This window comes from Octopus sinensis, linkage group LG12 (assembly GCF_006345805.1).
Source record: "Octopus sinensis linkage group LG12, ASM634580v1, whole genome shotgun sequence".
Taxonomy (NCBI): Eukaryota; Metazoa; Mollusca; class Cephalopoda; order Octopoda; family Octopodidae; genus Octopus; species Octopus sinensis.
In genome coordinates, this window is record NC_043008.1 from 55,783,655 (window position 1) to 55,810,641 (window position 26,987).

Sequence of the window (26,987 nt, forward strand, 5' to 3'; positions counted from 1 at the left end):
ACAACTGGTAGAGGTGACAACAGATGATAATACATACATAAAAAAACAAAGGGGTGGAGCATTAAGAAAAAAGAAGAAAAAAATCAAATGTAATGTAAAAAATGTGCAGAAAAATAAGCCATGGAAAAAAATATTATTTGATAACAATTTTTTTCAGTATAAATAATTTATTGTTGCACAATAACTTTACATATGTCATTTTATTTTTGTTTCTTGCCTTGTAAAATTATTTTTGGAAAGTTATTTAATCAACAAGAGAAAAAAAAAACCCATAGATCTATTATTGAGATCCGTGTAAAAAGTACTATTTTGGGGGGTAGTTTCCGGTTTAACAGGAAAACAATTTTGCATTCATAGTGAAATTTTTTGGTTCTGGGAAATCACAGAGTTAATTGTAACGAGGCTGGAATGGATTAAAATCTTCTGCCGGCTGAAAAAGAAAATAAAACAATGTTGGAATTCTTTATTTAAATTGGTTAAAAAACAAGAAAAAAAATGGCATTATCTATAACATGAAATAACAGGTTCTGAAGTTAGTTCTTTGTATCCTTTCATCAGTTCTGCATGCTGTAAATAATTAAAACTTTTGATATATCCATTCAAAATTTCATTACTCTTAACCATGGAAAGCAATTATATATACCAATCTATCTTTTACTGAGGAATGCCATGATTGAAAGAAATTTCTGTTGAGATGTCAAGACGTGACTTGCAGAAAATACCAATTCTGTTTTTTCATAGATATTTAATAGCATTACTGGAATAACCACGGAACTTAATTTCGCAATTAAAGAGTTAAGACATTTAGGTGCCGGTATGGCTGTGTGGTTCAGAAGTTTGTTTCCCAATCACTTGGTTTTGGGTTCAGTTCCACTGCATAGCACTTTGAGCAAGTGTCTTCTACTGTGGCCCCAGGCCAACCAAAGCCTTCTGAGTGGTAGACAGATAACTGAGAGATCCTCTATATATATTATATCAGTGCATAGACTTGTGCTTCCTATGGGTATAAGGGCTTTTAGCTCTTATTTCTAGCAATCTAAGTGCTACCCTGCACTATCAGTCATAATTAGTGACTTGAATTTTTACCTTTTAGGTTTTATATTGCATATAGCTGCCTTCATTATTTTATATATATATATATATATTACAACAAAATTTTATATAGAGTTACCCAAGGTTTCGCACTCACGAAGCCAAAACTTTGGGTAACCCTATATAAAATTTTGTTGTAATAATTAATGCTCTACTTTTTAGAGCGTGCTTCTTTCTGATATATGTTTTTTTTATTAACTATATATATACCATCATTGTTTAATATCTGTTTTCCCATGCTGGCATATGTTGGACGGTTTGACAAACTATCGACCTAATTGTGCTGCACCAAGCTTCAATGTCTCCTTTGGCATAGCTTCTACAACTGGATGCCCTTCCAATCACTAACCAGTGTATTGGGTCCTTTTTTCATTTTTTGTGGCACTAGCATTAACAAGATCACCAAGTACTCACAAGACAAGACCTCCTCAACAGAGTAGAGTATTGGAAGAAGTGAAAATATGATGGAGAGACTGCAACAGGTGTCTTGCTGCAGAGGAGAACAAGGTTTCACCAGCTGGAAAGAGAGAGATGAAGGGAGCATACCCTTATGGTACAAGGTGAATGTGAGAAAGGCTATGAACAGAGGAAATGGAAAGGGTGGGTGAGCAGGTAAGTTTGTGAGACTATGACATGATTTGAGATAGGGATTGAGTTGGATGCAGTGAATATCAGTTTGGGGGAGGAGAAATGAAGGTAATGGGAGTGGGTCAGGGAGAAGGAGGTGACGAAGAATAGTAATTAGGATATAATGTGAAGTGTAGAAGGATGATAAATGGTATCACTTACAGCACCTGATTGAGTGGTACCTCAATTAGAAGACTGATGTAGAAATGGGTGTTGGAAGATGAGTTATGAACAAAGAATTGATAGGGGCGGCATTTAAACTGAGATGGATAGGTTTTTTCAAGCATGGCATATTGCTATTTAGCTATATATATATATATATATATATATATATGTATTGTGCATGGGTGTATTTGTGTCCTCTTGCCTTGACATCACATGATAGTCATACTAGCAGTATCCTTTGTTTCCTATTCCCCATGGAAACATGTCTGGCCATGAGCAAGTACCGTGTTTTCCAGCATACAAGTCAACTTTATCAGACCAAGTTATAAACCAAGAAACTTTGGAGGACCAAAAATTCCATGTGAAACAGAGCAGGATTTGGAAAGACCGTGACAATGCTTGAATGTTTACACTATATACAATGTTGACTTGTATGTCGGAAAATACAATATCTTTACTCACATCATGGATATCACAAATAGTCTAGATCAGTGTTTCTTAATCATATTTTTTTAACTATGGACCCCTTAAATTTCTATTTTACTCGGATGGACCCTCCTATCAATTTGATGTTTTAAAAAATCCTATTATAGTTTTACAATTAAATATTATTAGGAACTGTACAAAAAATTGTTCAAAATATTTTGTGTGCTGTAGAAGTACAGCAAAATTATTGCACATAGATTTTAACAACAAAATTTTATATGGACCCTAGTTGGAATCACAGAAATATAGCAGTGATTCTACTTATAGTATTTTCCAGCATACAAGTTGAAATTTTCAGAGAAAAATTTACAACCCAAAATAATAGGTCAACTTATACACGAAGATGACTTTGGGGAAGCAAAGATTCTTTGTGAAATACAGCAGGATTTGAAAAGATAGTGATGATGTTTGCATGTTTACACTATATACAACATTGACTTTATCATCATCGTTTAACGTCCACTTTCCATGCTAGCATGGATTGGACGGTTTGACCGGAGTCTGGGAAGCCTGATCTGGCAGTGTTTCTACAGGTGGATGCCCTTCCTAATGCCAACCACATCTTTACTCACACCATGAATATCACAACAAATAGTCTAGATGATATAGATATATACATAGATGTTCGATATTGATTGCACACACTGTACTTTCCAGCATATATGTCAAATTTTTCAGACTAAAATGTACAGCCAAAAACAAAGGTAGGTCAATTTATATACCAAGATGACTTTGGAAGACCAGAAATTCCTTGTAAAATGCAGCAGGAATTAGAGGGACAGAGACGATGTCTGAATGTTTACACTATATATAATGACTTGTATACCAGAAAATTCAGTATTACCTTGCTTGGAAACAAGTAAGGGTTAACAACAAGAAGGAGTTCAAGCTATAGAAATGAATTCTGTCTGACCAAATTAAGCATGTAAACATGAATGTTAAAGTGATGATGAAGATAATGATGATGACAAATATCAACTTCCAACTACACATAACTCTTAATAGGATCTGAAAGGTGGGATGAAGTTGTTTGACCCCAGGTCAACTCTGAACAAGAAAATCAACAATCAAAAGTATTCTAGTCTGAAGCAGTTCATTATATATATATATATATATATATATATATATATATATAAAGCAAACATGGTATAGTTTACACAACATTGTCAAATATTGGCCCTTTTTTTTTAAAACAGACAGGATGCAAATTTGCAGATCTAACTGCTTTTTCTAGTATATCAAATAACCATACAGAGACTTGTTGACAATTCAATTCAGCAAATATCAGATATAGTAAAACATTAAAATATGGTTCAAACATCTTGTGACCATATTTCCAATGAAATACAATGCCTTTATCTTAAATGGTTTTGAAAATAATTAAGAATTTGGATGGCTTTAGTTAAATAGCAAAGTTCATTATGAATTTAGTATCTGAGACATGACAAAAGATTATTCATTGTCATCGTTTTAATGCCATGGCTTGCATGATGGTAACACTGATTTGCATAAAAAAACAGGTGAGACATAGTGAACAAAAGAACATCATCATCGTTTAACGTCCACTTTCCATGCTAGCATGGGTTGGATGATTTTATTGAGGACTGGTGAACCAGATGGCTGCACCAGGCTCCAATCTGATCTGGCAGAGTTTATACAGCTGGATGCTCTTCCTAATGCCAACCACTCTGAGATTGTAGTGGATGCTTTTACATGCCACCGGCACGAGGGCCAGTCAGGTGATACTCCGGTTGTAAAATCCAGCCTTAAAATCAATTTCCATCCAAGCTGTAAGAGCATAAGAAAATGGATATTACTGTATTTTCCAGCATTCAAGTCAACATAGTGTGTAGTGTAAACATTCAAACACAGTCACTATCTTTCCAAATTTTGCAGAATTTCACTTGGAATTCCTGGTCCTCCTAAGTTGTCTTGGTGTATAAGTTGATCTACCTTTTTTGGCTGCAAATTTTGGTCTGAAAAATTCAACTTGTATGCCACAAAATATGGACAAATAAATTGATTTGTGTCTTGGAAAAAAGTGGGAAAAAAAAAAAGACTTTTACAATGCTAGGTGTGTGGACAAAGTGTCAAAGATGAAGGCAATGTAGATGGGTTGACCATATCAGAAGCAGTTATATATGTATAAATGCCAGTAAGTTTCCATGTGTTCAAAATACTGAGTTAAAAACCCTTCGACTATCATCATCATTTTAACATCCACTTTCTCATATTTGCATATACGTACATACATCCATCCATCCATGCATATACACACACTATGGGCTTTCAGTAGGTACTGTCTACCAAATTCTTGAAAAGCATTGGCCACTATTTAATTTACATAATTTAAAGAGAGTACAGATGACCCAAGTTGAGAATACACAAGAAAACCAGCTGAGTAGTTAGCAATTCTTCTTCTGTTACAGACATTGTATTTCAAGAATTCTATTATGATCAATGAGCCTTTGGTCTATATTATAAAATTGCAGTTAAAAGTAGATGTTAAAATAGTGATAAGGGGAAGAAGTAAGTGTTATTAGAAGTTATCCAATCAGAAATGGAACAGCAGTTACTCAAATCAATTTTTCAACATTCTAACGTTGCTACTATATTTTCCATCATACAATTCATATAATTTGCCACAAGGGCATTACACAGATGTAGCTGCGGGCTGGACATTTACATTAATGAGACGAAATGAAAAATATATGAATGAATGGGGGAATCAAACGGCACCCGCCATTTCCCGAAAACAATTTTAAAAATAGGACGAGGTTTCAAAACCTCTTACCATTTAACACTAATGTTCATCATCTTCAAAATTGCTTTTGACTACATACCCCACCCTCCCCATGCCTCATTCAAAAATGTGTCGTATGACATATATTTTCCATCATCATCATCATCATCATCATCATTTAGTGTCCGCTTTCCACGCTAGCATGGGTTGGACGGTTCAACTGGGGTCTGGGAAGCCAGAAGGCTGCACCAGGCCCAGTCTGATCTGGCAATGTTTCTATGGCTGGATGCCCTTCCTAACGCCAACCACTCCGTTAGTGTAGTGGGTGCTTTTTACGTGCCACCAGCAATGGCCACGATTGGATGGTGCTTTTTACGTGCTACAAGTCATAATTTTTCAGACCAAATTTACAGCCAAAAAAAGAAAGATAGTTTGATTTATAAACCAATGTAGCAAGATTTGGAAAGACAGTGACGATATTTGAATGTTTACCCTGTATACTAATTCAACTTGTATACTAGAAAATGCTGTAAAAGAACGACGACGACCATCACACAGGTTACAAATGAGATGCTATGTTTGATGAGAGAAATTTACTTACAGTTTGAGATGCTGGTACTTTCCGTTGTGGCGTCATATCTTTAGTGAATGTGTTAAACAGAAAGAAGGCTCCTTTCAAAATTAAAGCATGGAGAGCGTATTGTAGAATTAATGCTCCAACGCCTTTGTAAAATCCAAACACCCCTTCCTCAAAGAAAATACTTTTAAAGCAGTCAATAACACCTTCATATTTGGTATTGATGGGGATAACTCCAAGCCCATTGTCTGTATTGTCAATAATTGTCCGAGTTCCTTGAAGATAAAGTCGGTGAAGTACAGTTTCCAGGGGAAACAGTAAGGCATTGGACAAAAGCCCACCAGTGTACTGTGCTAATAATTCTGGGAAACACGTCTGATATACGCTAACACCATCCATTTCCTAGAAAATGTAAAATAAAAGGGGGAAAGCGAGAATAAATATTAGGATCAAATGCTGCAAAATGAAACTGAGCCAAAAACAAATATTTTAAGGAAAGGAGAAAAATACTTTTGATATATTCAGTGTACACAAATAAAACAGCATTAAATTAAAGTTGCCATCTGTATATCATACTAGATGTATGCACACCATTATAAGGCATGATGTTGCAGAATTGTCTGAGATGAAATCTCTTCACAGACTTGTGTTAAAAACCTGATTTCAAATATATATCATTAGTATCATTATCATCATCATTTAACATCTTCTTTCCATGCTGGCATGGACAGCTATAAGAGGGAACCAGTAAGTTGCAGGGAAAATAATCAACATTAAATCAACAAATGAAGATACAAATCTGTTTACCTGATCTTGCTGCTCAGATCGTACTGCAGACATAACTGTGTATTGAGCAATAGAGGTGGTGATATAGTCCAAAAGCCAATACGTAGCTGTTGGTAACATCAGTTTGTAGATTGGTAATAACCGAGTTGTCTGTGGCATGCCAATGCCAACAACTCGTGTAACACCTTCTTTGACACAATCAAATAAACCTGGTTTGTCTCCACCAATATCACTCTGAAAGAATGAGAGAAAAATCAAATTTAATTGCTAATAATCTTTATATAGAGTGGAGGTGCATGGCTTAGTAGTTAAGCTGTTGGACTCAAGATCATAAGATTGTAGTTTCAATTCCTGAACCAGGCAATTCATTATGTTCTTGAGCAAAAAGCTTCATTCCATGCTGCTCCAGTCCACTCAGCTGTAGAAATGAGTACCATTGGTGGAGGTGCATCGCTTAGTGGTTAGCATGCTGGATTCACAACTGTAAGATTGTGATTTCAATCCCTGGACTGGGTGATCCATTGTGTTCTTGAGCAAAACACTTTATTTCACATTGCTCCAGTCCATTCAGCTGTACAAATGAGTTTAGCCTGGAGAAGGATGGGCTCCACCAGTCTTTCTCACTCAAGATATACAGCAGGCTGCACAGCACCCATCACATGCCCCAAGGGGTTAAGGGCTTGTCATTATCATTCTTTGTATAGACTTATGGTAAGTTTCTAAAAAAAATCAAGTCCATCTTTCTATCTTACTGAATCAACTTTACATCTTTACATGTAGCTAAGGTCTCATGCATGGTTCTTGCATTACAAGGCATCATCACAATAACTGTGCCATAGTTTGTGGCACTGTTTCAAAGTCACAATGTAGCATCATTAGAGGGGCTGTTTCACCCTTATTAAAATTTCAATATTTGGATGTAACCATTGCATCTCACTTCAATTATTAACACCACTGTAAAAAAGTATAACTCTATAATAACTATAAAACATTATGTGAAGGTGCATGGCTCAGTGGTTAGAGCAGTGGGCTCACAATCATGAGGTAGTGACTTTGATTCCCAGACCGGGCTGCGTGTTGTGTTCTTGAGCAAGACACTTTATTTCACGTTGCTCCAGTTCACTCAGCTGTAGAAATGAATTGCAATGTCACTGGTGCCGAGCTGTATCAGCCTTTGCCTTTCCCTTGGATAACATCAGTCGCGTGGAGAGACGAGTCTGGTATGCATGGGTGACTGCTGGTCTTCCATAAACAACCTTGCTCGGACTTGGGCCTCGGGGGGTAATTTTCTAAGGTGCAATCCCATGGTCATTCATGACCAAAGGGGATCTTTACCCTATATAATATTACTGTATAACTGTATCAATCAGACTATCAGGTGTTGTTATATATTTCTAGTCACAATGTGCTTGCTTTCTCTCATTCCTTGGTGTTATTTAAGACCAAATTCCCAACTTAGTTGATTTTTGCCTCTCAAACCAAATTTTTTCTACGTGAAATAGTATGGAGAAAAAAGCTAAGTTAGTAGGCGCTGGCATGGCTGTGTGGTTAGGGAGCTTGCTTCCTAGCTATATGGTTTCGGGTTCAGTCCCACTGTGTGGCACTTTGGGTAGGTGTCTTCTGCTATAGCCCCGAGCCGACCGAGCTTTGTGATTGAATTCGGTAGGTGGAAGTTACTGCCGTGTGTGTATATGTGCATGTAGGTGCTTGTGCCTCTCCGAAAGAGAGAGAGAGTTATAGTGTAATCTGAACCATGGAAATATAAGTGCTAAACTATTCCAAAAGTGTTATATCCAAATCAAAACTGACAGGTATCAGATAATAAAGGATTTTTATTATTTAATAAGTAACAGGATCAAAGTAACACTATATTTTTACCTGGACAGTTTCAATAAGAACCGCAGCATAAAAAGGTGTGTTGACTGCAAATGAAATTCTGAAAAAGAAAAATGGAAAAGAAAAATATAAATTAATCAACCACATGTACCGATTTTAAAATCTACCACACAACATATAACATGCTGAATTTAATTTGGTCTATATACACATGTTTCAGATTAATTTGCACTAGCCACACCACATGGAATTTCTACCTACACCATTTCTACATATTGAATGAGGTCATTTTTTTGAAGGGAGTAGAATTCTGTCTGTTTCCATGAAAGAGTAGTAAGGATTCTTTGGCTGGTGCCTGATAAAATGTACCCATTGCATGCTGTAAAGTAGTCAGTTAATGAGTGGAGACAGTGAAAGGTTAAAAGGACCCTTGAATTTTGTCAAGAACATGACAACCTCTTTAGTGCTGGTGCCACAATAAAATGTATTCAGTACAATCTATTAAGTGGTTGGCAATAGAAAGGGCTTCTGGCTATAAAAATAAAAACAAAAAGTAAAAGTGAGATGTGATCCTACAATGCCAGGAGGAGAGTAATTCCAATTAAGAAACGACACAAGCCATGACAACCTGTCTAATCTATTCCAGCAAGGAAAGTAAACATAAAACAATGATGATGATGATGGTGTGTGTGTGTGAGAGAGAGAGAGGATTAAAAAAATATTCCAAATATCAACAGATAGAGTACATTTCAAGGTTGTGCTTGCTTACCCTTTCAGAAGCAAATGTTCAACGTATTTCTTTAAAGAACTGTGAGCCGAGATTTCCCTGAAAAGAGATGACCAAACATTTCAAACAACTTGGTAAGCTCGTCCTAAGTCATCATGCACACTGTAAGTGATATAATAATAATAAACAACAAAACACAGTTTGAATGTTCATGCAAAAATGAAAATGTATTGAAATGCAGTAAAAACAACGGCAAAAACCTTCCAAAATACAACAGAAAATGGAACTTACTTTGGGAGCCATGTAGTTTCATCAATAATGGTTTCTGTCCCTAGCAGTAATCCTTTCACCACAAACATACTGCCTACACCTTTCCAAAGAGCAGAAGAGCCCTGCAATAAAATTGTTTTTTAAATCTGTACATGTAAGTGGTTACTTTATACATAAATAAATACATATAATATATATATATATAGCAGTTGAGGGAACCTGTGGAAGAGGTAGACCCAGGAAGACCTGGGATGAGGTGGTGAAGCATGACCATCAAACATTAGGCCTCACCGAGGCAATGACTAGTGACTGAGACCTTTGGAGATGTGCAGTGAGTGAGAAGACCCAGCAAGCCAAGTGAGAAGACCCGGCAAGCCAAGTGAGACCATAACCCATGGCCTATGCCAGGGGTGTAACCAGCCCACTTATGCATACCTTTCCTTCATTGGACACTAAACTCTGTTTGCAAAGACCTGTTGAGGCAAGTGAAATCGAAATTGAATCAAATTCGATGACTGGCACCTGTATAGGTAGAGCGCTAAGAGCACCATCTGGGAGCATGATCACTGCCAGAGTAGATGACTGGCTTCCGTGCAGGTGGCACGTAAAAATGCCGGTAGCATGTAAAAAAACATTCGAGTGAGGTTGTTGCCTATGCTTTTGGACTGGCTCCTGTGCAGGTGACACATAAAAAACACCATTTGAGCATGGCTGTTGCCAGTACCGCCTGATTGGCCTTGTGCTGGTGGCACGTAAAAAGCACTCACTACACTCTCAGAGTGGTTGGCATTAGGAAGGGCATCTAGCTGTAGAAACTCTGCTACATCAAGATTGGAGCCTGGTGCAGCCATCTGGTTCACCAGTCCTTAGTCAAATCGTCCAACCCATGCTAGCATGGAAAGTAGATGTTAAACAATGATGATGATGACAACTATGTTGGTAACAATGAGAAAAGCAACAGCTGCTATGAAAGTGATTGTGATGAAAGTCAGAGCTAAATGATGGAAAAAGAAGAAAGAAAACACTTACCTGTTTCTGTTGCAGGTTTACAATTATTTGGAACAGGGTGAGGGAGTTAAATGGTAAGATTTTGCATTATAGTGGACCTGAAGATAGAAATTGTAACAGAAAGAACATTAAATACAGGCACTGGAGAAAGCAAATTTGAATGAGGAATAATAGATAAGTTCAAGCATAGCTAAGTAGTTAAGAAGTTTATCTCCCAAACTCAAGGTTTCAGGTTCAGTCCTGCTTGCTTGCTACCTTGAAGGTTTTCCACTATAGGCACAAGCCAACGCAAGTTTTGTGAGTGCTTTTTGGCAGACAAACTGAAAGAAGATCATCATGTGTGTGTGTCTTTGTTTTGACATTGCATGGTAGTAGGGTGAGAGGTGGACAGACAGATATACATATATATGATAGATCGTTAGCTCCTACATGCATTTTTTTTCTCTCCTTGTTTTTTTCTGTGTATCTTTCTGTCGAAGAGCATAGGCTCGAAACGTAAAAGACTTTTTCTATTCCTGAGCGCTATACTAATACATTTGTTTGTTTGTACTCCAACTGCCTACGTCTTTTGTTTATTTTCGTAAACTTTCCCTTTATACATATATATGTCTATATATTGTAAAAGTTCCTGTGTGGTACCACTTAAAAGCACCAGTGCACACCATGTAAAAGCACCCGTGTGGTGCCATGTAAAAGCACCCAGCACTTTGTATAGGGGTTGGCATTAGGAAGGCCATCCAGCCATAGAAACCATGTGAAATCAGATTGGAGTCTGGTGCAGTCCCCTAGTTTGCCAGCTCTGATCACACCATCCAACCCATGTCAGCATGGACAACAGATGTTAAATGATGATGATGATATCATGTGATCACATGACTGACTAGACTTTCAGATGTTACATATCGCTAGTCACAATGCACTTTGCATTGTTTTATCTTTTGAATGATGCCACCCCACTGACTAGGTGAGTTGGCCAACATTCTCCCTCTAACCAATAGGGAGACTGGAGCAACATAAAAATGAAGTGTTTTGCCCAAGAACACAACATGCCACCTGGTCTGAGAATTGAACCCACGATCTAACGATCATGAGTGCAGCAGTCATGCACTTTCAGATATATACATGAATACATGGATGGACAGACAGACAGACACTGACAAATAGATAGAGGTGCAGGTAAGGGAAGAGGTGGTTGGGTACCTTGATATATTTCAATGTTATTTCTCATAACTTGTATTAAAACAAAGTAATTTATAATATCACAAAAAAAATTTTAAAAATCACAACACATTTCTGAGAGTGAGTACAAAATGGTAATGCACTTACCTGGCACTGTCGACGCAACACAATGCAGGGATGTGAAAGGAGCTTCTCAGCAAATAGGCTGCAAAGAAATAGATAATAAATATTTCATTTTTAGATAAGACTTGAGTGATATTTGAAATACTAATTAAGTAAAAAGAAGAGTGTTAAAAAAAAAAAGTATAAAATGCATTATATATATATATATCAGGTGTAGAGTTGGCGAATCTCAGGAAGCATGGAAGTTTTGAAGGATGCAGTGCTCCGACAATTAACAACTGATGCCGGCAGTTTGTTCCATGCTTCAGCAACTCTTAGCGTGAAAAAATGTTTCCAAAAGTCATGGGAACTGTGCTGTTTTCTGACTTTGTAAACACCTCCACGGGTGTTAGACAGGTGGAGTTTGAGTGTGAGCCGAATGCCCTAACCACAAAGCCAAGTGAAAAGGAACTACTTGCAATAACATTAAACACTCAAATACTATTTCATTATTTTAAAACAGGAGACACAATGGCCCAGTGGTTAGGGCAGCAGACTCGCGGTCGTAGGATCGCGGTTTCGATTCCCAGACCAGGCGTTGTGAGTGTTTATTGAGCGAAAACACCTAAAGCTCCACGAGGCTCCGACAGGGATGGTGGTGATCCCTGCTGTACTCTTTCACCACAACTTTCTCTCACACTTACTTCCTGTTTCTGTTGTACCTGTATTTCAAAGGGCCGGCCTTGTCACTCTCTGTGTCACGCTGAATATCCCCGAGAACTACGTTAAGGGTACATGTGTCTGTGGAGTGCTCAGCCACTTACACGTTAATTTCAAGAGCAGGCTGTTCCGTTGATCGGATCAACTGGAACCCTCGTCGTCGTAACCGAAAAACTGAGGGGCTAAAGGTTTTAGACTAGCTGCTGAGATTCATGAAGTTAAACCTACTGAAAATTTCTGAGATAAAAATTCATTATCACTATTCACAAGCTGCAGTACCGCTCCTGTGCTGGACCAAAATGCAAGTGACATTTCTTATTTCTTCTGGTGCTTTATGTTCTGAGTTGGAAAAGGTGGTGTGCAGTGGAACTAAACCTGAACTCATGTGATAACAAAACGAATTTCTTTACCATGCATGCAGATAAACATACAATCTACCTTCTATTGCATTACTACAACTACTACTACTACTACTACTACTACTACTACAACTACTACTACTACTACTATTATTATAATAATAATAATTATTATTATTATTATTCTATGTTTGACTTTTGCTTTATATTTGTACAAGTTGGCTCCAAGTCTCACCCAGAGACCTCAAGAGGCAACAGGTTGGAAGTTCATGTTGTTGTTATGCCTAGTGTGCCATATATTTGGTTGTTTTTTTTTTGGTGTTGTACTAGTGGATGTCTAAAAAAAAAAAATTATGTTTGTTTTAAACCTTGAGATTACATAGAAAGTATTTTGCGTAGGATATGAGCAGTTCCCATGAGCACTATCTTTTGAATTTCTGCCATTTTTGGGTTTCCTGTATTATTATTATTATCATTATTATTATTATTATTATAAGGTGAAGTACAAGAAAGAACATGAATTTATTACTTTACCTTGATATTCCGACTGCCATGCCAGTAAAACGGACAATATCTATAAAGTACAAGAAGAAAGAAATAATTAAACAGACGAAAAGAAATAATACAGCAAATAATAAAAAGATTAAGAAAAAAATAATTTCAAGACTGGTTAACTTGAAGCTCAACTACAGTAAAGGTTCTTGGATTATAACCTTCTTTAACATCATTTTCATTTTTTTATCATTGTTTTACAGTTTGATTTTTTTTTTTTTTTGCTAAGATCAGGAAAACAACAATATTAATTTCGAATTTTGGCACAAGGCCAGCAATTTCAGGGGTGGAGTGTAAGTTGATTATTTTGACTTCAGTGTTCAACTGGTACTTATTTTATCAACTCTGAAAGGATGAAAGGCAAAGGTAACCTCATCACAATTTGAACTCAGAATGTAAAGACATGAAATGCTTGCAAAGCATTTTACCCAGCGTGCTAATGATTCTGCCAGCTCACCACCCTAAGATCAGGAATTTATTAATACCAAATATTATATTTGCAATGGATGAGTGAAATATCACTGAAAGAGAAGACAGGCAATGAATTCCAGAGGATGTTGGGAAATAGAGTCTGTGAAGCATGTTGTGAAGGGAAATGGGATGAAGTGATGGATGAGGAAATGAGATCAAGGGAGCTGACAGTAGGGAATGTAGAGGACAAGGCGAGATGGAGAAAAATATCACGGGGCCTACAAGTTTATGGAAATGATCTTAAAATGCTTGCTATTGTTGTATTATAATTGCAGTAAGATTATGATTTAATGATGAAAGATAGATGTGGCAGAAGCACACAATGAAAGACAGAAAAATTGGTCCAAGTCATATCTGGAACTCTGAGGTGTCATATGCAATACAGTGCAGGGGTGAAACAAAAAGAGACAACCTGGAGTCTGGCAAACTTTCTAATGCCATCATTCCAGAAACATTATATAAATTTTAGGTGTAGATGTGGCTGTGTGATTCAGAAGCTTGCTTTGCAATTATGTGGTTTCAGGTTCAGTCCCATTGTGCAGCACCTATAGCCCTGAGCTAAGAAATGCCTTATGAGTGAATATGATCGATAAAAACTGTTTGGAAACTCTGTGTGTGTGTGTGTTCACATGTATAAATGTACAGATGGATGGAAAGACAGACAGATACGTGTGTGTGTGTGTGTCTTTATGTTTGTGCTCTTGGTCACTGCTTGACAACCAGTATTGGTTTGTTTACTTCCCCATAACTTGCTGGTTCATCAAAAGAGACCAACAGAATAAGTACCAAACTTTAAAAAAATAAGTACTGGAGTTGATTTGTTAGACTAAATCCTTTAGGTGGCACTCCAGTATGGCCACAGTCTAATGCTTGAAACAAGTAACAGATAAAAGATATAGTTCCACTGTAAAATTAGTCCCACAAGGGCTTTTATAACAACTTGGCATAAAGATTGAACTGATTGCTTCTATTGTTAGTTAAGAATTTCTCTAGACTGCCTCACTTCCCAAACTGTCAATGATAAGATTAGAATGGCATTTATGAAAATAAATGACTTTTTCAACAGTATGTCTAAATACATACTGATAAAAACCAGCCAGTGTCCCCTGACTGGCTCCCATGCCGGTGGCACATAAAAAGTACCCACTACACCCTCAGAGTGGTTGGTGTTAGGAAGGGCATTCAGCTGTAGAAACCTAGCCAGATCATATTGGAGCCTGGTGCAACCTACTGGCTTGCCAGTCCTCAGGCAAACCATCCAACCCATACCAGCATGGAAAGCAGATGTTAAATAATGATGATGAGCAGGAGGAACTTACACTATACTGGTATAGGCGGCGAGCTGGCAGAATCGTTAGCACGCGGGCGAAATGCTTAGCAGTATTTCGTCTGCCGTTACGTTCTGAGTTCAAATTCCGCCGAGGTCGACTTTGCCTTTCATCCTTTTGGGGTCGATAAATCAAGTACCAGTTACGCACTGGGGTCGATGTAATCAACTTAATCCGTTTGTCTGTCTTTGTTTGTCCTCTCTGTGTTTAGCCCCTTGTGGGTAGTAAAGAAATATATACTGGTATAGAAAGAATTATTGCTGGGTTGCTAATTTTGTATTTCTATGTAAAGGAATTGTTCCTAGATACACACTTATTTAAATTTTAATAATTAACATATATATATGATGAGCTTCTTTCAGTTTCTGTCTACTAAATCCACTCACAAGGCTTTGGTTAGCTCAAGGCTATTGTAGAAGACTCTCATTGACGATGCCACACAGTGGGACTGAACCCTGAGCCATGAGGTTTCGAAGTAAGCTTCTTATCACACAGCCAAACCTGTGCCTACATACATACACATACGCAAACACACACATCATCATCATCGTTTAACGTCCGTTCTCCATGCTAGCATGGGTTGGACGGTTCAACTGGGGTCTGGGAAGCCAGAAGGCTGCACCAGGCTCCAGTCTGATCTGGCAGTGTTTCTACGGCTGGATGCCCTTCCTAACGCCAACCACTCCGTGAGTGTAGTAGGTGCTTTTTACGTGCCACCGGCACAGGTGCCAGACGGGGCTGGTGAACAGCCACGGTCGGATGGTGCTTTTTACGTGCCCTCCTCTATCATTCTATTTCCTTGAAAAAATTTCTCCCAGGCGTTACTCATTACAATTTATCTTGGCCTAACGACCCTTACTGTTTGTCTTTGTTGATTATTTACTCTGTATGCCCACTTTGTTGTTGTTTGTTCATTCAAAGCTCTAACTCACCATGAATTTTATATTCTAAAAATTTCTGGATGCTGCTGTCTTATGAAGTTCGTATACATGTGTGTGTCTTTTTGTCTGTGTTTATCCCCTGCTAACACTTGATATCCAGTGTTGGTGTGTTTATGTCCCTATCACTTAGCGGTTCGTCAAAAGAGACCAATAAGATAAGTACCAAGCTTTAAAAAAATACTGGGGTCAATTCATCATCATTCAATGATCAATTTTTTCATGCTTGCATGGATCAGACAAAATTTGGTGAGGCAGATTTTTCTAAAGACACTCATTTACAACCATGGCATCAGGACAAGGGCACACATAAATACACACACACACATATACATTATAGGTGAACATCTCTCAGTTTCTGTCGACTAAATTCACTCATTAGGCTTTGGTCAGCCTAGAACAATACAAGACACTTGCCCAAGGTGCCACACAGTGGAACTGAACCCAAGACCACATGGATGGTTGGGAAGCAAGCTTCTCAACCACACAACTACACTTACACCTATTTATGTGTGAATGTGTGTGTGCGCATGAGTGTGTGTATATATATACATATATAAAAAAATACAAAATGGGACAAGAACGCAAAACATCCAGAAGACGATACAAAAAACCTGGATGGGTCATTCAAAGCCTTTAATCTTCAGTCAAGAACCGGATCATCCTCGCAATTTCAGCTGATTAATCTTGAGATTGCTCCAATCTGGTCAGCCCCAAGGAAAGACTAAGCTAAGAGCATTAGATTCCTTGGAAAAAAGCTTCGAATGTATACGAAACAAGGATGGAAAAATGGATGATGTTACACGAATATAAATACAAAAATAATACGAAAAAACAATAATAATAATAATAGTAACAGGACATATATATATATATATATATATATATATATATAAACAATTGCAGCATGGAAGGTGTTTATAAACCATTTAAAAACACACAAAAACCGTTAGATTCACTTCAACATTCAAATTTAATTTGTTGAAATATTTTCGTCAGTTTGAAACCATGACCTGTTCACTGACAAAATTCTGTGTTGTATAATGGTTGCAGGGAATAAATTGTCATGTAAATTATGCAAAAATGAAAATAACACTGACATCTCAGTTTAACAGATTTATTTACCAAAATTACATAAAAATATCTTGAAATGCTAAAGAGTAAATTTATTCAATAAAATCACCATTGGCTTCAACCATGGCCTCCAGACGACTTTGAAATCTCCTGTAACTCTTCTGGACAGTCTCTTTGTTTAAGTTGGTGAATGCTACCATAATCCTTGCCTTCAGTTCATCTTTGGTGTTTTAAGGAGTTTTGTTGATCTCTCATTCAACTGCACCCCATGCATAATAACTAAGTGAGTTGCACTGAGAAGTTAGGTGGCCAGATGTTAGGAGTGATGTGGTCACAGAAATTATCTGACAGCCATGATTGGGTTCTTCTGCTTGTGTAGCATGGTGCAGAGTCCTGTTGCCAGACATAGGGTCTTCCAGCAGACACCCTCTTGACCCAGAGCAACACTACCTCTTGCAGGCACTTGATGTAGACATCTGTGTTGAGTCTGAGGCTGTGTAGGATGATGAATGGAGGCATAACATTGCCATCACTAGTGATCACTCCAAACACCATGATGTTGATGGGATGTCTGATTTTTATCACTCTCAGTACATGTTTTGAGGACACAGCAAGACAACAGTTGTTCTGTGTGTTCAGCCTCTGTTTGTACTGGAGCTTCCAACATGAACGCCAAGCAGTACATGTTGTTTCCAAATTTTTGACAGAGTGAATTGTGCCATGGTGCTGTTTTTATCATAGACAGTGTCCAACTGACCCTACTATACTGTGTAGACAACAAAATCAAAAACAAACAATACGCATGCGCAAAATTGAAAATATAAAATTGTGACGATTTATCCATTGCACCCTGTACGTATACACTGTGACCCAACTTTTCCTCTGATGTCACTTTGCTCAACTTCACTTTGATGTTTTTTTATCCGATGATATTTTGTCCCACGGCTTTTTGTCCAATTATAAATAAACTCTTTAGAAAACAAGGTGAACATCAAAATCAAATAATCATTGAGAATTTTATTGGTAAGATTTGTGGTTGGACAAAATCATCATCAGACAAAAAGACGGACCAAAAGACGTGGATGAAAAGACGTTTGACAAAGTGACGTCAGATAAAAGACCTATCACCCATACACACACAAACATACATGTGACTAAGGTGGTAGAAAACATTGCTAGAAATAAGAGCTAATGAGCTCTAATGCCAGGTGAGTTATGAGACTTTTTAAAGGAAGCATTCATAACTGTCCTCAATTATTTAAATTTTAGTATGTCATTACTATACATCTAATGAACTGATTTTCCAACTTTTGTTATTCCAGATTGAAGGAGATGGCTGTACCAGCACTTTGAACACATCCTATTAAACATTGCTTTTAACAGCTGATTAGTTTGCAGAATGCAGTTGGAACATGAAGACAATTTGGAAGCTCGCTTATACAATAAAGTTTTGAGTTAAACTGAGCAAAAATGCAGCAAAAACTTATGAAATGTCCCTGACTGCTGACAGATTAGTTTTTTCACTGACACAAGAGGTGTAAGGTAAAGAGGAGGTGAAGGATGATGAGAGGTATGTGAGGGAGTGGGGATGTTAAAACACCAGAGCTGGCTGAGAAAATTTGCAATTTTCTGGGTGAAGACCGTTGTGTGTCTATATAGACAATAAACATAAAGTTTGGAGTTGGTATGGCAACTGTACACAGAATTATTCTTGAAGATCTGAACATGCATAAAATTTGAGCAAAGTTTTTTGTTTCCAGGGTACTCAGTGACAAACATCCTGCTAACCAACTACTTGAAAGAGATGGGCGTCAAAAGTGTCCCTCGCCTCCCTACATTCCAGACCTTGCTCCCAGTGACTTCCCTAATTCCTCAACCTCATGTACAGTCGTTCTGAAGATGAAAGAGGTTGTGACAAGAGTCTTGGATCTCTTCACTTTAGAGGACTTTCATGGGGCCTTTACAAAGTGGCTGAAGCACTACATATTTCTTTACTACCTACAAGGAGCTAAACACAGAGAGAACAAACAAGGACAGACACACACACACTTATATATATATATTTCTTTACTACCCACAAGGGGCTAAACATAGAGGGGACAAACAAGGACAGACAATGGGATTAAGTCCTTTACATCGACCCCAGTGCGTCACTGGTACTTAATTTATCGACACCAAAAGGATGAAAGGCAAAGTCGACCTCGGCGGAATTTGAACTCAGAACGTATCGGCAGACAAAATATGGCTACGCATTTCGCCTGGCGTGCTAACGTTTCTGCCATCTCGCCGCCTTCTACAAGCACTACAATTGCATTGATGTCAGAGGATGCTACTTTGAAGGAGATTAGCGTTTTCTACTTCTTTGAAATTAATAAATATTTCTCCTGAAAAAAGTCTCAAAACTTCTGGAATGCACCTTGTGTATATCATTTATCTTTTGCTTGTTTCAGTCATTAGACTGCGGCCATGTGTGTGTGTGTGTGTATTTGATTAATGAGAGACAGAAGATGCAAGATACAAGAACCTTTATTGATCACTTCAATTGTTTTGATCCAATCTAGCACCAATCCCATGCACGTGGGATACTGAACATCTGGTTTAGGTGTATCCCTCGGTGTAGATATATCTCTTCAGGTGATTTCAAGAGGTAGCTCATTAAAATAAACCCTGTTTCACAAGATTTTTTCTTGGTCTTCATATATAAAAAGTTCCCCTCTGAGGTATAAGTCTGGACAAGGTTATTTGTGGAAGACCAGCAGTCGCCCATGCACACTGGCCTCCCCTCTCCACACCACCAGTGTTGTCCAAGGGAAAGGCAAAGGCTGATACAGCTTGGCACCTGTGACGTCGCAACTCATTTCTACAGCTGAGTGAACTGGAGCAACGTGAAATAAAGTGTCTTCCTCAAGAACACAACACACAGCCCGATCCAGGAATTGAATGCACTACCTCACGATTGTAACCCAGTGCTCTAACCACTGAGCCATAGCTTGGTGAGCAGCGAATGTGATATAACATATTAACACCTCATAAAGTTATATCAATGTAGTCAAAGAGCATTAATAATATTAGAGATAAATTATATCTCCAAATTAGTTTCACTGTTAAGATTGCTTGCTTCTTGATTTAACGATAAAATTAATAGAAAACTCTCAAGGTAGAAAGACAAAAATAACAGATAACTAGGCGTAGGAGTGGCTGTGTGGTAAGTAGCTTGCTTACCAACCACATTGTTCCAGGGTTCGTTCCTAATGCGTGGCACCTTGGGCAAGTGTTTTCTACTATATCCTCGGGCCGACCAAAGCCTTGTGAGTGGATTTGGTAGACGGAAACTGAAAGAAGCCTGTCGTATATGTATATATATATGTGTGTGTGTGTGTGTGTGTATGTTTGTGTGTCTGTGTTTGACAAACGATGCTGATGTGTTTACGTCCCTGTAACTTAGCGGTTCGGCAAAAGAGACCGATAGAATAAGTACCAGGCTTACAAAGAATAAGTCCTGGGGTCGACTTGCTCGACTAAAGGCGGTGCTCCAGCATGGCCACAGTCAAATGACTGAAACAAGTAAAAGAGTAAGGTAGGCAGAAAGATAAAAATAACAGATAACTAACGTTAAGGTAGAAGATACGACAAACGTATAATACCGATAACAGTTTTCAAAGATGTTCTTCCCAAAGATTGCACCTTACGTGTGATTGCCTTATAGTATTTTAAGTCTTATAGTATTTTAAAATACCTGTTGCTCTTATATATATGTTGCAGTTCCATTTTAATCTTAATTCATTACATAATTAAACTGCTAATTAAAGCAGCAGTCGATAATTAAGCACTTCTTGGGCTACTTGTTGCATTCGGCTCATATAGGTGGGGGGCGTGGAAGCTAATAATGTAGCTCAATATTCCCGTATTTGAAAGAATCAATCGTTTAGAAGTTGGAATACATTTAAGAACTGTAAGATGGCTGGCTAGATTATTTTTAACAATGATGTATACGATCGCAACAAGGAATACTACTGGTGGTTGCTCAACCCACTGCATATAACGGTAAAGTCTCTCTTTAATCAAAACACTACAAGAGCGATACGATGCATTAGGTCGCGTAATCCCAGGTAAACAAAACGACGAGATAGTCGTGACTGGAATTTGCATAGATCATAGGTCTGCTCAATCAGGGTTTTGCCTGGGGTTAAATGATAGCAATATCGACATCAGGCCATTTCGGAGGCAATGATGCTTACCAGTGGTCGATCGACATGTTAGAAATAGCAGCCAAATTTACCTCAAACCACACCCTAACGTTTTGTAAAAGGGACGGAGGAGCGCGGGCAAACATATCCCATATTACTAGATACTCATGGGATGGGCACGACAAGAATTATTTTTACCACAGATCTGGTTGATCAGAAGCTGATGACCGAGGGCTAAACAACCACCACCTTCTTTATAATTATATATATTTTTCACGATTTACATAAGATATTGCCTATTTAAAAATAGTTCGTTTTTCTCTTTTTTTAATGAAATTTAGAATTGCTCCAAGTATAAACATCGAACGGAAATATCTAAACGTTTGAAATTATACAGGAAAACAACCAGTCAGACAACAAAAACAATGAAAATAGACAACAAAATAAATCACACACAAAACAAACGAATAACATATAAACTGTAAGATCAGTACAAGACAAGGTCACCTCATTGCTTTTTCATTTTTTTTTTTTTTTTGGTTTAAGCACGTTATCTTGAATGAGTAAAGGAAGATCTCAATTCACTGGATTTTCTTACACAACAAGCAGTAGGGGATTTTTTTTTTATAGATTGGTAAGGAATTAGGAGGGAAATGAGACTTTGTAACATTCATGCCTTTCTCGTTAGGCGTAAATGAAGCATAGTGAAATAGACATTATTCGAAATGAAAACAAACTTGAACTTCGCTGACCAGAGAAGCTTTGCTAATTAACTTCCTCGCAAATTACAACCATTCGTTAATCTATTCGAATTCACAGGAAATAGAAAGTCCCAAAATGATTTATTAATGTTCGAGGTGGAATTGTATGTTTAAAATTTCATTATTTTTGGACATTGAATAAAATGGATTTTTTTACACACATGTGTAATGCCTTTCTAAGTGTATATACGTGTCTATATGTGTATGTGTGTGTGTGCGCGTATATGTGCATATATAATGTATGTGTATATAGGTAAATATAAACGTATGTGTATATATGTGTGTGTGTGTGGAATGCATATATGTTGCCTTTTAATTTAACTAACCTTATAATCGTGTACTGTCAGTTAATGGACAACTCAAAATTCCATTTGTCAAAGTAATTTAACTATTATTTCTAATATGTAAATGAAATACTACGATGTCTTCTCGCTTTTCTTTTCCATGACTTTATTCCCTTCATTATCTATTCACGTTAGTAATCATATATATATATATATATATATATATATATGTATGTATGTATGTATGTATGTATGTATTAGAAGAAATGAGGTACTCAGAAATTCGGATGGTTTATATTTACAGATATTTATTTGTATATTACATTTTTTATATATCATATAACAATAAATATCTGTAAATATAAACCATCCGATTTTCTGAGTACCTCATTTCTTCTAATATATATAATACCTGTACATCATCTCCAAACCTTCCAATACATATACATATATATATATATATATATATACAAGAAAAAAAGCAACAAGAATGTACTAAACTACTGATCCATTCTTGTTGCTTTTTTCTTAATACCATAAAACATTCTGGTGCATCTAAGTTAAGTACCATATTCTTTTGAATCTAAATTGTTTTGCTGAAATTATATATATATATATGTGTATATATTAAAAGGCGGATGTCAAAACGACTTGGTTGTTTTCGTTACATAAAGGGAATGAATGAATGAATGCAAAGCACTCACCTGTCTGGCGAGGCGAAGGTGGTTGTGAAGCTGCATAATAATTAACAGGAGAAGGCTCAGGAATAGGCTGTCGATTCTGAAACACACTTCTTTTCTCGTCCATCATCGAGTGCTGATCACCCATCACTTGAGTGCCCATCTTAACATCTCTGATTAAAGGAAACAACAAAACAAAGATAAAGAGACAATAGCTAAAAGCAGCGTAGGTTTCCGGTATAAATATCATCGAATAAACAAATCATCCTTACAAATAGATATATCATCGAATGTGACAGTGGTAGAAAGACACGGAAAACATAAGAAATATTGCTGGGAAGACAGAAAAATTCTGCAGCTAAGTCAGCGCCATTAGAATTTTTGGGCAAGGACAGATAACTCTGACAGATTTTTTTTTTTCCAGCTCATTATCGATACCAGATGGAAGGCGGAAGCTGGCAGAATCGTTAGCACACTGGAAAAATATGCTTAGCAGTATTACGTTCGGAGTTCAAATTCCTCAAGGGTCGATTTTACTTGTCATCCTTTTGGGGTTGATAAAATAAAACTACTAGTTGATTTCAGGTTTTGTACCTATAGCAGGAAGTATAATTAATAAGAAATAGGAAGGGCGAGATTGTTTATTTATAGTTTGAACTTGAAATAGCTTGGTTTATGATCATTCTGTTTTTCTTTGTTTTTCCTTTTCAGGCGATATAATCGGGGAGGCAGTGTCGTCTTAAGGCATGGGTACCTTGGACAGTTGCCCCAGGGCCTCCCGGTTTATGAGACTAATTCAGAACTATGAAAGCTGTGGTCTGCCAGGTCCAGTGCATTGATTTTCCGGTAATTTTTTTCTAATGAATCCGGGACAGATTTCCCTAACCCTAACCATAAATCCCTAATCCTAAAACCCTAAACCTAGCCCTAACGCTAACCCTAAAACCCTAATCCTGAAAAGGTCAATGGAGGTGGGGTGAGTGGAATTTCCGAGGCTTCCACCTCACCCCACTCTGTTTTTTGTACCCCAAAAAGGGTTTTGTGGCATATTAGGATGTTACAGGAATTCATTCAACGAAAAAAAAAATTCCAATGAATTCGGGACGGAGGGGAGGCTCTCCCCACTTCGCCCCCACCTTTCCGAACCAAAATAAGGGATTTGCAGCATATTAGGAGGCCAGGGTGCTTGATTCCACGCAAAAAAATCTGAGTTTTTTTTTTTTTCTTAGTGAAAATCGTGCAGGTGTTACTCTGAAAATTTACCAATTTTCCCAAGGTTCTATAATGCTAAGACGACCTAGTCGGTATAGTCGTGATTGGAGAAAAATGTGGGTACAGTTTCGGATCAGAAGCCCTTATAAGAAAAGAAGGCGAAGGTAAATAATACTTACACCCGGTGTTTAGGGTTAGGATTATGGTTTAGAGTTAGAGTTAGGGTTAGGGTTATACCGAAAACCAGTGGATGTGCATATTCTTTACCTCCGCCGAAAAGAAAAGGTTACGAAAGTGGGGGGCTTTTTTTTTTTCCCCCACAGTCTTGTATCTTTCGTTGTTTGAAACACAGTAGTACTAAAAAGTGAAGTAAAACATCTAACCCCTCCTTCCACCGCTTCTTTTTCCCCTCGTGAGATGATAACGGACTACTAATTCAAAACTCCATCGCAAATTGGATGATATTTCTAGCAGAAGGAAAGGGACGAGATGGCAGAATCGTTAGCTCACCGGGCCAAATGCTTAGCGGTATTTTCATCCACATGACACAATTAAACGCGAAAGGGACTCACCAAAAGTGAGGGTGTTCTGCGCCATCTCAAAGAACCGTGATAACTTTGAAACATTATAAAATTATCATCTCACAGAGTTTTTCGTTGGAAATCTGTAGAATAAAACTTGTTATATTCCAAATTAAGCCTATTAAGTTTCATTTCTCTCGACCATGTAGTCACTCCGAAATGGACCTCTCAAATGGTGTCAAATTTTTTGGTATACCTCGTGTGCTGAAAAGTTCCTGGCTTTGGCTAAGAGAAAATACAGGAGAATCAGTAAATTATGATCTTATTCAACATATTCCAGCAGTCCTTCGGATTTTCTAAGTCCCGTAAAAGAACTGGGAAGGTTCGGCCTCCAACCAGGCCTTTCGTGACACCCTTAAAGTTAGGAACTTTACAGCAACCCCTCGTGTGTGTGTGTATGTATGCATGTATACACATATAGATACATACATAAGTATGTATGCAGGTATGTATGTACGCATGCATGCATGTATATATATTTCAAAGGCCATAAATGTGTTCCACTCTGTTTTGTATGTCTAAGTATCCCATCTACTAGAGACGTCTATTGAGATAGAAACAAGCGTCCACTGTCGTCTTTTTATCTGAACACGTGTTTCTATCTTTTCTTCATTTTTTTTTTACCCGAATGTCAGTTTGGCGAATTCTTGATTCTTGAGATTATCTCCCCTCCTCATTTGGTGTCAATCTTAACTGCCTCAATGCTATTGTTCTATTATCTTTGAAAGCGGGGACAATTTAAATAAATTAAGCATGTATGGTATTTAATATATCATTATTCGCCCTTATTGTTAAAATACATTCCACTGGCCATTTCTAGTTATTTTCTCTTAGCTCATTTTCGTTTAAATTATCTGTGTGTGTGTGTGTGTTTTATCTCGTAAATTTTACTTGTTTCAATCATTAGACTGCAGCCACACTGAGGTACCGCCTAAATGTAGTTTAATCGAACTGTTTGGCTTTGCCTTTCATCCTTTCGGGATCAATAAAAAGAAAGAGCAGTCAAGTACTGGGGTCGATGTTATCAACTAACCCCACCGTCCCGAAAATTTCAGGCTTTGTGTCAGTTGTAGAAAAGGATCATCATCACCATCACCACCACCACCACCACCACCACCACCACCGCCATCATCATCATCATCATCATCATCATCATCATTATATCTAAAATTTAGCTATTATTGTTGTTGTTGAGTGTGAGAGCAGTGCATGCCATCAAAGTGACACTGGGTTAAAATATACGAAACCCAGTATACTCATCATGACTACCCGTCTGATAAGAGTACACCAGGCATATGAATCACAACCATATGTGCGTGACATAGTGATCTCATATCAAGTTAAACAGCACATGACCTTTCAGGTATGGCCCAGTTAGAATTTTCTTCACGCTGTGTTGCCCATCCCCCTCAATAGATCCCTGAATAAGGGTTGTTTAAGGATGGTAAACGAAATAACCATGTTTCCAAAGGTGGATTATCCAAATCCCAAAGAATTCTTCTCAACACATGGCTATAATGTTCCCCCACTGTTTCTGCTCGTGGCTGGAGATGCACATATCGTCAACCACTAAGAGACATGCTCAACTGGTTAAGATCAAGCAACTGACAAGCAAATCCGTTGTACTGAGCAGAATATTTGCTGTAGCCCATATTTCATACCAAGATAAAACAATGTACATGATAGCACTTCCAATCAGGTAAGATCAAAAGCCAAGAGAGTCACTACCTGGTACAGATTCAGTGCATTTGTTATCATTATTATTATTATAATTATAATTATTATTATTATTATTATTGTTGTTGTTGTTGTTGTTGTTGTTGTTGTTGTTGTTGTTGTTATATCTACATGATATAGCTCAACAGTAAGTACCCATTGGATGCGATCGATCCGGTACCGGACAAGGATTCCGGATTATTTGTTATATTTACTTTTCTTTACATGATTACGATCTTACGTTGACTTTCAAGTCTTTCTCAATTATCTCCCTTTAGGCTCTTTCCAAAGTTTTATTTTAGTTTCTCTATTATCAATTTTGCTCCCATCTCTAAAGAAATCAAACTACATAAACAAACGGTAGCAAAACCGTTCAGAAATTAAATAACCCTAACATATTTTTATAATAGCGGTTCGGCAAAAAGAGACCGATAGAATAAGTACTGAGCTTACAAAGAATAAGTCCCGGGGTCTATTTGCTCGACTAAAGGCGGTGCTCCAGCATGGCCGCAGTCAAATGACTGAA

General features: G+C 37.6%; 1 protein-coding gene across 1 annotated transcript; it reads right to left on the reverse strand.

The window, feature by feature from the left end:
• Nucleotides 1–362: 362 nt before the first annotated feature.
• On the reverse strand, nucleotides 363–23,385 carry LOC115218100 (solute carrier family 25 member 46-like). The gene is given in 12 exon segments (XM_029787886.2): nucleotides 363–430; nucleotides 5,715–6,092; nucleotides 6,498–6,710; nucleotides 8,355–8,412; nucleotides 9,082–9,138; nucleotides 9,331–9,431; nucleotides 10,339–10,379; nucleotides 10,382–10,415; nucleotides 11,644–11,701; nucleotides 13,212–13,251; nucleotides 22,977–23,125; nucleotides 23,225–23,385. Coding segments are annotated over 11 exon segments (1,161 nt in total). The 5' UTR covers nucleotides 23,116–23,125; nucleotides 23,225–23,385; the 3' UTR covers nucleotides 363–388.
• Between the last annotated feature and the right edge of the window lie 3,602 nt (nucleotides 23,386–26,987).